Source organism: Netta rufina (assembly GCF_964035555.1).
Source record: "Netta rufina genome assembly, chromosome: 9".
Classification (NCBI taxonomy): Eukaryota; Metazoa; Chordata; class Aves; order Anseriformes; family Anatidae; genus Netta; species Netta rufina.
Genome location: NC_140132.1, coordinates 4,135,901 through 4,147,773, shown reverse-complemented (window position 1 = coordinate 4,147,773; position 11,873 = coordinate 4,135,901). Strand labels below are relative to the sequence as shown.

The window sequence follows — 11,873 nt, the reverse complement described above, 5'->3', positions numbered from 1 at the left end:
TCAGAAAAAGCTTGTGCAAGCTTCTTTAGCTTGGGAGATTCAGCTACAGGGCTTTAAGACATTTACGTGTTTGCACATCTGTATTTATACATCTTTTAAGGGGTAATTATTTATACTAAGCCACATAAATACCTATACTCCTTCTGTTCTAAATGCCAATTCTAACAGAAAAATCCATTGTCTTGCACAATCATGTACGTCTAGTTGGTATTCCAGACTTAATTCAGCCTTCCGAGTTCACCTTGTTGCATGAATATTATGGTACTGGACTCCAGTGTAATACAGCTTTTTTCCTTTTTTTTTTTTTTTTTTTTTTTTTAAATTACGCTCTTTACACTGGATTCCACTATCTGTTGATGTGTGCACAGGGTGGATGAGACTCAATAGATGCATCTTTCCATCTTGGATGTCCATTCAAGCAAAAAGAACAGAGCTGCAGCTTAAAAATATATTCACATATTAAATACTGCTTAACTCTTTAGCATGCTTTTCCTTCTGCATCTCGCTCTATCTGTTAATTTGTTTCACTTGTTAACCATGCTTCAGGCAGACTTGACATCTACTGATTTTTTTCCTCTGCTCTTGTCCCTCTTTAAGAGTTCCTGACAAGGGGGCTGATGCAAACTGCAGTTCAGGCATCACTGTTGTTAGCCAAAAACTGTACTCATTAGCAAAAAACTGACAAGTTCCCCGCTGACCCTGGCATTCAATGAATGGTGCTGATCTGAAGTCTTCCAAGCAACTTCCAGGTGACGTAAGGGACTGTCCACCACCCTGATCACCAGATCCAGTGTGCTGAAAGAACAATGAAAGAACTTGATAACTGTGCATGAAAAGTAGGTAAATGATGTTAAATCATTTTATGTCCTTTTTTTTTTTTTCTTTTTTTTTTTTTTTTTGCTTTAATTGCTTTTAATTACACTATCTTTGATCTCAGGTTGGAGTAAACTTCCTTTGCCAGAGAAAATCTTAATTTCAAAAGTCTGGCACCAGCTCTCTTATTTTCCTGGTATTTATCAAGCTGAAGAAAACAGTAATCCCAGGTGGATTCCAAATGGTGCGGTTCAATCTGAACTGCCTCTAACGTGACTAGAGGACAGCACTGAAAAGACCTGGACCTCTAATTCATAGAACCACAGAATGGTTTGGGTTAGAAGGGACCTTAAAGCCCACCCTGTCCCAACCCCCCTGCCACAAGCAGGGATGCCTCCCACCAGCCCAGGCTGCCCAAATCCCATCCAGCCTGGCCTTGGGCACTGCCAGGGATGGGGCATCTGGGCAGCCTGGGCCAGGGCCTTACCATCCTCATGGTAAAGGATTTCAATTTCTTTGCAACGTTAAGAAACACGTAGCTTAACACTACGACTTTAGTGTATATATGCTCATGTGCCCAGACTTACCATCAAAAAAGAATATCCTATCCAAAGACTTCTCCAGTTCATGGGGCAGGGAGGAATTGACTGATCTTGGCTGTGAACTGCTACTGCTTGGGCTGGGGCCTCACATACAGCACACCTGCTTATGTAGGGTTCTATTTCTTCTTCAGAGAGTGGCGTCATTGGTAAAGGAGCAGCACTTGACAACCAGTAAGACTTATCATTTCGGCTGGCATAGTAACAAACTTGGTTGATATTACAGTAGGCGAAGGGCATAGTATTAAATACAGGAAGACAAGATCCTGCTAGACCTGAAAATAATAATAATAGAATTACTTCACTTCTTTCCAGGTCAAGTTGAAAATAATCTTGTAGCTTATGTTGCTACGGAACTACAGGCCTTGACAAGAGTTACCTAATTCCTGTATCTTAAAGCTCCCAGGTTCCTTACACAAATGGCTAGCTATATTGTAAGCAATTCTTTTTTCTTTTTTTTTAACCAATCAATGCCTTAATTTGACCAATAATGTTTAGTGGTGTCACAATCCAGTATTTAAGCATGATGCAGCTTGTCACTACAGGAAACAGTTATCATAACGAATATCCTAGCTATGCCAATGCTGAAAAATAAATTAGGCATGAGGTGGTGGCTGGTTTAAAAGATTATCTATTTACAAGCTCATTAGAAGCAGTGAAAAACCACATGCCAACTCCAATAAATAGAAGGTTTTGTAAAGTATGACAAACCCTTGCTACCAGTGCATGAAGCTGAAATCTCAGCAGCTGTTCCTACTGCATTCCAGAAAGGTTTCGCAGACTCTGAGTAAAATAAACGGACTGAGAGCCACTCCTGCACTCCTCATCAGAGAGACATCAGTGGGAACTGAGAAGTGACTCCTGTTTACTTCAGAAGTGAAGTTCTTCCTCCAAAATTGAATTAAGAGAAGTTTCATAATGACCTATTTAGTTAACAACAATAATCATTTCATGTATGATCTGCCCTGAACTTTGGGCATGATGCATTATTTCTGCAATGCTCCTAAACCTTGAAGTGATCTTTAAGGACAGGTAACATAGAGAAGTCAATTTAATATTTTTTTTTTTTTTATCAGTGATAATATTCCATACCAGTAATAATATGGGATCTGGAGTAGCCTGAATAAGGAAAATGCCTGCAAAAACAATACAATGGTCACAGAGATCATGGACTTCTATTTTATTTGGCTCTTATTTTCACTGTTGTTATAAGGCATTCCATTACTATGTGTGGTTATCCTGGGGAATGCCAAACACATGCTAGTGAAAATATTTCAGAATGACACTGCTGTACTAAAAATGTTTTTTCTTATTCTTTTGAAAACTTTTATTGTCAAGCTAATTAGGTCCTTGATCTTTCCTCCTAGTAGATTTCTCTGCCTCTTGCATAAGAAGACGACAATTCAGGAAATCACTTCTATGCAAACTGAAGCCAATCAGTTTTTCAGGCTGCAAGCCAGGCAACTTATTATAGACTGTTAACTCTAGTCAGAATTGTATATGTAGAAGAAATAATCCAAGACACCAGGAGGAGTTATCTTTGGGAAAAACTCTTTTTCCAAAAGCAAAGGAAGAAAAAAATAGATTTTTACACTCAAAAGCACATCATTCTGCTGTATATGATGCAAAATTTTATTTGTAAAGCTTATTTCTGCCATCCAGCCATCTAACCTATGCAGCTATTTTTTCCAAGATACAGTAAAGGGGAGCAAGATGCTCCATGGAGTTATTTCAAAGTGCCAAATGGGATTCCTGATCAAAGAGAATCTCCAGTGAGTTCAAAGACAGCCCCATATGACTAGCCATGGTGTGTGAAGCAAACAAATGCTAATTTTGGAAATCAGTTTTGAGTCTATAGCAAATAAATGATTGGTGATTACTTACCATGCTACATTTGACTTGTCTTTAATTGTGTAGATCACACCACGTTAGACCTTGACCAGAGGGCAATTACAATTATACTGCAATACATACCAAGATCTTGATTGTGAGCTTTTTCTTGTCCTTCCAGGTACAGCAGGCTATAGCCTGTCCATAACTTTGGCATTCCCTGTGGACAGAGTGGTTCTCTGTCTGACTGACTGTGAAGGACAAGCAAGAATCCACTTGAAGATCTCACATGAGGGCCTGGTGGTCCTGGGATACCAGTCTGGCCAGGTGGACCTTAGAGTACATACGAAAAAAGGTAAAATAAATTTGCTTGTATGAACACATAGCTGGTGGGAACGTTTATCTTTTACTGTATTTCAGTGTTCAACAAGGGGGGTTCTGACTGAATCTAATGCAACTTTGGAGGTTGTCATTGGCGATAAAGACACTGATAGATTCACGTTATCTTTCTTATTGGAGAGAAATTAATTAAATTGCCGCTGAATGCTTCACAGCTGGCTTTTCTATTGTGCCTCTGTCCAGTGCTGCATGGATATTCATCCATTAAGAAATAATCTGAGGTGGGCAATGATTTCCCAGACTTACAGGGATGACTTTGGACTGAATTTGAATCCCTGCAGTAACAGTCAATGCCTTTTTCACGGTAAACCAATAGATTATTCAATGGCAGCCACAGCTGAAATACAGTTTTAATTACTCAGACAATTGCACCTTTAGTCTTGACTCAGAATTGCCTTCCTGTTGATATATGGCATTTAAGTTGATGTGTGATTAATTGCTTTTCTGATTGATTGTGGCTGCAGAGAGAAATTTTCTTTCAGAGGCATTTTTGTGTCATGGTATCAGTCACAAATGTCACAATCAGTGCTTGAACTGAGAGGGGAAAGAAGTGTCGTGGTATCTCAGGCTAGAGGTGAATGCATCCAACTGAGGGAGCAGGGAGAACTTTGTCTATGCACCTTGCACATCTCCCCTCAGAAAAGTCCTGTGATTAGGTAGGTAGCTGTAGGAATAGCACTGACAGGAAATCAAATTCCTGCTGATTTGCCACTCTTGCTGAGTTCTTTGAAGGTTTTCTGTTGAGGGATTTTTTGAAACAGCAAAAATCCCATGGCAAACCAAGCTACCAGGGCAACTATGAGAAGTTCCCATGACAGTGTTCCCACATTGCCCAATTGAGGAATTCAGAAAAATATTGTTACCAGCAGCTGGCTTCAAGGACAAGGTCTATGTGACTGCTAATCACAAGGGGGTTGTTTTCTTGCAGGTGGGGTTGTTTTCTTGTAGTTGTTTGTCTGAGTGCTTTTGACCAATAATCTTGTGTGAAACACTGTCCGCCCCTGTTAAGTTCACTATAAAAGTTAGGCTATTCGGGCAATAAAATGGAGCATGATCTGACTCTGCTGGTGTCTGTCGTGCTTTCGGCCGTGCTTCCTGCAACATATGGCACCCAAACAGGCTGAGACCCACACAAGCAGAGGGATCGCAGCGGCGCCGGGAGACCCGAGGCACACGGCAAGCCTACCACTGCACGGAGAGAGCACTGACTGACGCTGCAGGGCTACGGCCAACTATGAGAGACAAGGACAGACCTGGCGGACACCGGAACACCTGAGAGACATTGAGAAACTCTAAGCACCGACCCGGACAAAGGAAAATGCGGGGAATTGAAGTAATTGCGATGCAATGCGGGACATCTGAGATCAAGTTGCTACGGGAGACCAGAGGCGTCAGTGGACACCGGCAGCCGACCCACACCATGTGGCGAGTCAGCACAGAGCAGAGGGGCGGAGATCAGGACCCTGCAGCCTGTCTGACACAACTATGGAGGCAGCGGCAGCAGGCGCCGAGGAAGGCAGCACCTTGCTTTTTAGTACTAGTAAGGTTCCCGGTCCTCCGTGCTGGGGCCCCGTAGCGGTTACGCGAGGGAAAGAGGCCATTTCGCCAGAGGGAGATCGAGCTATGGAAGAATTAAGCGAAGGGAAGGAAGAACGTGTCAGTGGGCAAGAACATAGTAAGGTTAGGGATAAGGAAGATTAAAGAGGGGAGAGAAGGATAGTGGGGAGAGTTAATTGGCAGAGGATCATGGGCAAAGCTGTGGAGGATAAACAATTAGGAGCATTTACAGACATATGTCAGGATCCCATGGCGTACCAGGGAAACATGCAAGGGAGTCATAGTATGCTTAATTGGAAGCTGTTGTCTCAATTACGTAGTACAGTCAATGAGTCAGGATTGCATAGCGAACCTACAAAGCAAATGTTGAATTATATCTGGGGAGGGACGCTACTATGCCCCGAAGATATTAAGGTGATAATGAGAATGATAATGACCCAGTCGCAGTTGTTGTTATGGCAAGCCCACTGGCAGAGGCATTGCGAAATCTCAGCGCAGCGACCGAGGGACCCTAACGATCCGTTACGCGGAGTTGCTGTAGAACAGCTTATGGGGGCAGGCATGTTTGTTACCATTAATGCTCAGCTCGAGTTAGGTCCGGAATGTTGCCTTGAGTCCATGAGAATAGCTCGAGCGGCCGTGGAGAATGTTAAAACCACTCCAATGGCCCTCTCTTACATGGCTATGAAGCAAGGCAGGGACGAGCCCTTTGCAGGGTTTATTGATCGGGTAACTGCTGCCATAGATCAAGCAGCTGTCCCGGAGTGGATGAAGGCTGCTTTATTGCGACAGTGTGTTATGGAAAATACAAATTCGGCTACAAAGGCTATTATATTGACACTGCCTGGGGACGCCACTATTGAACAAATGTTAGAAAGAATGAGCAGGATTCCGGTAGGGCCCCAAGCTATGTTAGTAGAGGCGGTACGCGAGTTAGGGAAAGATATTCTACAAGCACAGCAGCAAGCCTTTGCAGCTCTAGCCCCGCTGCGGACAGAAGATAGGCGACCTCGAGCTCCATCTCGACGAGGAAATCGATGCTTCCTGTGTGGAAAGGACGGACACCATCGCTGTGACTGTCAAGCAGGACAGGTGTGGTGTGAAAACTGCAAGTCGGCGAACCACAATACCGTGGCATGCAACCGCTCGGGAAACGGCAGACCAAGCGCACCAAGTCGCCGCGCTACAACAACAGTGGTGGCTCCAGCCCAAGTGGAGGGGAATGCTTTGGCTCCGATGGGACAGCGGCCACCAGCAGCAGCGTCCCGCAACAACCCGTTCCAGACAGTGCCCTGCAGCCAGCCACAAGAGGGAGCCTCGGCTTGGACTTGGCAACAGCAATAGACGTGACCATAATAGATCAGAAGCCTGTTAAAATTCCCTCTACTGCTATGGGACCCTTAATGATTAATAAGAGACCCCACGGTGCTTTATTAATAGGACATTCGTCAAGTGGAATTAAGGGACTCTTTATATTACCTGGAGTTATTGATGCTGATTACAAAGGGACAATATCGATAGTGGTGCAGACGCTATTTCCACCATTGCGTGGCTTAAGGGTCTATTGCAAAGTGTTTTCATGCTCTTGATTATAGTAGTTGTAGCATTATTATGTTTAAGCTGTGTTATGTCATGTATTCGACGTCTGATGAAAAAAACCTTTGGCCAAGTACTGCTCGTACAAAAAGAAAAAGGGGGAATTGTTGGGAAATGGCACAAAGGGCGTGGACAGGAGTCTGCGGAACAATTGTTCAACCAGAGCTTGTTTTAAGCAACCAGGAGTAGACCTCAGTTATGCTAACTGAAGCGTGGGAAAGTACCGAGAGGAGTGGAAAAGTACAGAGCAACAAGGTCAGAGTGTCCTTGAGATAAAGAAGAACTGTGTACAGGGAAGTAGCTAGGAAACAGTGAGGAAGCTGTAACTGCAAGTTAACTGCAAGTAGGAGGGATTTGTAAAATGTAACTTTTAGGCTTAGCGAATCAGCAAGTGACTAGTAGGCATAATTATAATCATCTGTATGAATATGTGCTATCCGGACAATAAAGTTGAACTGTGCTTTATCACTCACATTGAGTTGGCTGCATTTGTTCCTTAAGCCGCAAACCGACAGACAAGGTCTATGTGACTGCTAATCACAAGGGGGTTGTTTTCTTGCAGGTGGGGTTGTTTTCTTGTAGTTGTTTGTCTGAGTGCTTTTGACCAATAATCTTGTGTGAAACACTGTCCGCCCCTGTTAAGTTCACTATAAAAGTTAGGCTATTCAGGCAATAAAATGGAGCATGATCTGACTCTACTGGTGTCTGTCGTGCTTTCGGCCGTGCTTCCTGCAACAGTTTTCTGAATTGGAGCCATCACTACCCAAAAACATCAGGGAAGTTATTTTCAAAATGAAGAAGTTTCTGCTTATTCCATCCCAGGGTGGTAAACGGGAAGGAAAAAGCAACCATTCCTACCTTGTGGTCCAGTGTATCCTTGCTCTCCTACATGCCCTTGGTCACCTGGTGGTCCAGGTGCCCCAGGTAAACCATCTTGACCTGGCAGTCCACAGGACCCTTCTTCACCTTTTCTTCCTAGATAAATGTAAAATATGCACTTCATATGGCTGTATTTAATGTTTACATATTGTCTAAGCACACACAGGCATGCAAAGGGCCCATCAGCAGAACCGACACCACCAAGAAACAACACTCAAGGAACAGAGAGGAGCAGAACTGCCTTGTGGTGGAATTCTCTTTACAGCTGACTCGCCTGGTGAATGCAGCAGTAGCTTGGAGGTGGGTGTTCAATAACAGCAACTGCTGATAAGGTTTTTTGTTCTCTCTGTTTAATTTTGTGTGATTTACAGTTGAAATCAAGCCATTGACAAACATTATAATGACAAGCCTCTTGCAGAATTGCAGTATCTGTACCATGTAATGTGCTACAACTCATCCTGTGGCAGGCCTTCATGTTTTAGGACTCAATTCCACTAAGTCTTTAAATTTACTGAACTTACAGTGAAGCACTGCATGTATTAAAGTATTTACAGAACAGAGAGGGACAGCTGATTTGGAGTACATCCTGTGGGAAAGGATAAAGGCATTTTAGGTTCTTTATAGCCTCACCTTTTTATATTCCTCACATATCCAAACATTTATATACATTAGCAGGTAATGCTAATGAAGTGTGATCATGACAGTAACAGATATCTCATACAGGGTGCACAGATAGGGATGGTTCTGCTCACTGGCTACTTTAAACACAATCTGAATTACACTTGCCAGATACTGTTATACAAAGTATAGTCAACACAATAAACTTTACTGAGTAAGAAACGTCTAAAACCATAGAAGGGTTTCACTGTCTGAACTGACGACACTTTGATGATATGCTACGCTGTTTTTCTGAAGATGGCGACTTTTTTGCATTCATCAGCACCTGCATTACCCTTGTTTTTATCTATCAGAAGGATTTTTCAGTTGTCAGTCTTTCATTACTTCTTTCTGTGATCTTTGGACAGTTTTATTTTGCTACAATTTTTCATATTCTAACGGAGACATAGCAGCTTCTGACTTCGGTATCTTTTTAGGACTTTCATAAAGCTATGCTAACCAATCTTCCAAATATAACCTGTCTGGGCCAAACCACCTGTTAATACTAAACCATGGAGAGCGTTTGAAGTGTTACTTTTTATTTGTTGGCAAAAAGAAAAACACCATCTGAAGAAGTTCTTTTTCTGAACTGTGCGTGATGCTTTTGCCCTCCCTGGCCTAGGAAAAGAGAATGTAGTGCAGGCAGGCTCAGGTAGCCTGGTTTAGCCATATTGGTCTATCACCCTCAGCATTAACCAGCACACTACATACTTCTGGGGACCATTAATTTAAGGGGAAGAGACGACAGGGTAAAAGACAGAGAAGAAACAGACACCAACCCTTTGCAATTCCTTGTCTAAATGGCCAAAATAGACATCCAAGACTTCAAAAGCAAGCTTACCTTGGGGTCCAGGATGACCTATTGGCCCTGATAATCCTATAGAGCCATCACCTCCTCTTCGTCCCGCTTCCCCGGGAGGTCCTGGAATTGTAGGGCATGAGTCATCTATTCTTCCTGGTTCACCAGGGTCACCTGTTGTATGTAATACGAAAGTAAATTAGATTAAAATAGTAACAACAACAACAAAAATGGGTAATAGCTCCCATGTGAAAACTAAACATATATGTTAGTTGTTTCTGGTATTCAAGCGTATACTTTAATATTTCAAAACCTCGAGTTATTGAGTTTCACTGCTTTTAATTTTACTCTTGGTCTTTAAGAACAGCATTTAACAGCATGGCAAGCATGTGTTAGCAAGCATATGCTAGCTGGCATGTTTCAAATATTTGGTGTACAGTTTCTGTTCTAATGTGCCCCAAATTGATTTAAGTTAAAGCATAAAGTCTACCCAACTTTAGCTCCAACACCTTAGCAGATGTGAAGATTTACAGTACTTTGCCTCTGCTGTGGCTGTAAAACCTCAACAAGCAGGCCAAAGGAAAAGAGCTAACTCTTCTAACCCACAATGCCCATTTAAAACGATAATGAAGAATTGCCACTCATGTTGAAAGTTACCAGGAGCTATTGGCTATTTATATTTTTTGAGAAAAATCAGAATCACGTCAGTCAGATTAAGAGCTCAGTGTCTGTACTAACCCAGGATAGGATTAAAGCTTTTATCAACTTTTTGGTTAGAAATTATCTGGTGTGGCAACAGCAATAGAAGTGATAAATTGAAATAAAGATATTCTGCATGTCTAATTGACATCTTAGCACAAGACTTCATATCAGTGTAGCATTATTATGATATTGGTCTGCTTGGAAGCACTAGCTATTTATGTGAAAAATCGCTTAGCACTATGTTGTTGTGGCATTATCTGTTATTCCTAGCAGCCAAGCCAAGACTACCTTCTAATAAGAGCATAATACATCTATACATAAGGAAGACCAGATAAACAATAATCAATAGTCATCAACTTACCAATGAAACCTGATGTGAAAAATGGACAGTAGATTGCAGCCATTGTGGTGTAAGAGGAAACAAGTTTCAGACATAGAAATTAGAGTAAAGAATCAAATGAGAACTAAAATCAATTATGTGAGGTGATAAATATATAAACTACATATGTGAGTATATAAATACGTAGTTCACAAATCCTTACACAACTCAAATGAGAAATCGATTTAGATTTTTTCTGTTTGCTTGAATTGTTTGTATGCAAGTAAACATTAGTAAGATAGATTTACACGTATACACAAATATCATCATTACAGTTGAATGATAATGAGCAATAAACTCATAAGTACCTGTGGGACCTTTAGGACCAGGTTTCCCTTGAAAACCTTGGTCTCCTGGGTGTCCTACAGCACCAGGTGGACCCTGTGGGCCATGGATTCCCATAGGACCTGGAAAGAAAACAATTATACAATTGCACAGTTGCATTCCAAGAAGGTGAACACATAAATAAGATGAAGTCTGACTGCTTGAGTAACAAAAAAAAAATATGCTTGAAACAGCTAAACTCTGTTGTCTTGCAAAAAGAAGTGCATCTTTTTCACATCTCTTCTTAGTCTTGAACTGAATTAAAAAATGACTTTTCTTTTTGCAGAGATCAGAATCGATTTGTGTAGGCAGGGCTACTGTCCAGTGTGGAGGAAGCAGCATTCAGATCCCTGCTTTCAAACTGAGGAATCTGTTGAAAGCTGCAAACTACTGATATGGGGCAGATATGAGACACCTACTTCAAATACATCTGCAGCTTCCATGGTTCCTCAAGACCACTGTAGACAGGACGAGGTTTACTTTATCTAGAATAATCACATTATAATTTTACTTCAGAATCTCAGGTTGGTCTGGTACTCTTCCAATATTTGTTGGAAGCAGTACATACAAACCTGGCTACTCTGACCTTCTTCTGCAGCCCTGTTGTATCTGTAAATAAGAAGACAGAGCTAAGAAATATCTATTGTACCCTTTCCATCAGGCTACAGCAGACTGTCCAACAGCAATCCCCTGTGCATGAGGCTCAGTTGCACAAGGCTGGGCCTAAGTGCATGTACTAGTTAAAAACATCTCTGATCATACCCTTTGGGCCTTCTCTTCCTTGGTTCCCTGGAGGACCTCTGGCTCCTTGTTGCCCTCGCTGCCCAGAAATGCCTGGTGCCCCTTGAATACCAGTGTCGCCTGGATCTCCTTGCACAAAGATGGTTTCTCCAGGAGGACCAGGATTCCCAGGCTGACCTACAGTAAAAAATAATAATTTTTAAAAAAGCTCTTAATGCACAAATAATAAACATCTAAAAATAGTAACGTTCCATTAAAATCTATCATTTTTTTCTGCTGGGACATAGGACAACCCTTGCATGTTTTTGGATATATTATCATTAGCTTTTCTCTAAGGCACTGTAAAGAAAGCATAATATGAATAGCTCCCAAAATGTGTAGATTCTGTGCAAACAAAAGGTGGCAAGCTGTTACCTGCACTGAGACAGTGTTTCTCTGTTTATTATAGTGTTGCTTACCCTTCCACCCCTATTATTAGTCTTTGGTCTGGGTAAGGAATGGGTCAGAAAAACTAAAAAAAAAACTCCATTTGAGGACCAGTGTCTACAGAAAGAGAAACTAAGGTCTATATAAATCCTTACAAAAGGGTTGCCAGTTT

At 41.8% G+C, this 11,873-nt stretch overlaps 1 protein-coding gene across 1 annotated transcript in view; it reads right to left on the bottom strand.

Annotated features, from left to right (window-relative positions):
- Positions 1 to 531: 531 nt before the first annotated feature.
- Positions 532 to 11,873, bottom strand: part of COL4A4 (collagen type IV alpha 4 chain) — a gene marked incomplete at both ends in the record, with an annotated part of 64,450 nt that continues 53,108 nt past the window's right edge. Inside the window, 7 exons of the mRNA XM_084292227.1 lie at positions 532 to 795; positions 1,401 to 1,687; positions 3,387 to 3,575; positions 7,653 to 7,769; positions 9,172 to 9,303; positions 10,519 to 10,617; positions 11,297 to 11,452. Coding sequence (XP_084148353.1) covers positions 532 to 795; positions 1,401 to 1,687; positions 3,387 to 3,575; positions 7,653 to 7,769; positions 9,172 to 9,303; positions 10,519 to 10,617; positions 11,297 to 11,452 — 1,244 coding nt within the window. The remainder of the gene's footprint in view (positions 796 to 1,400; positions 1,688 to 3,386; positions 3,576 to 7,652; positions 7,770 to 9,171; positions 9,304 to 10,518; positions 10,618 to 11,296; positions 11,453 to 11,873) is intronic.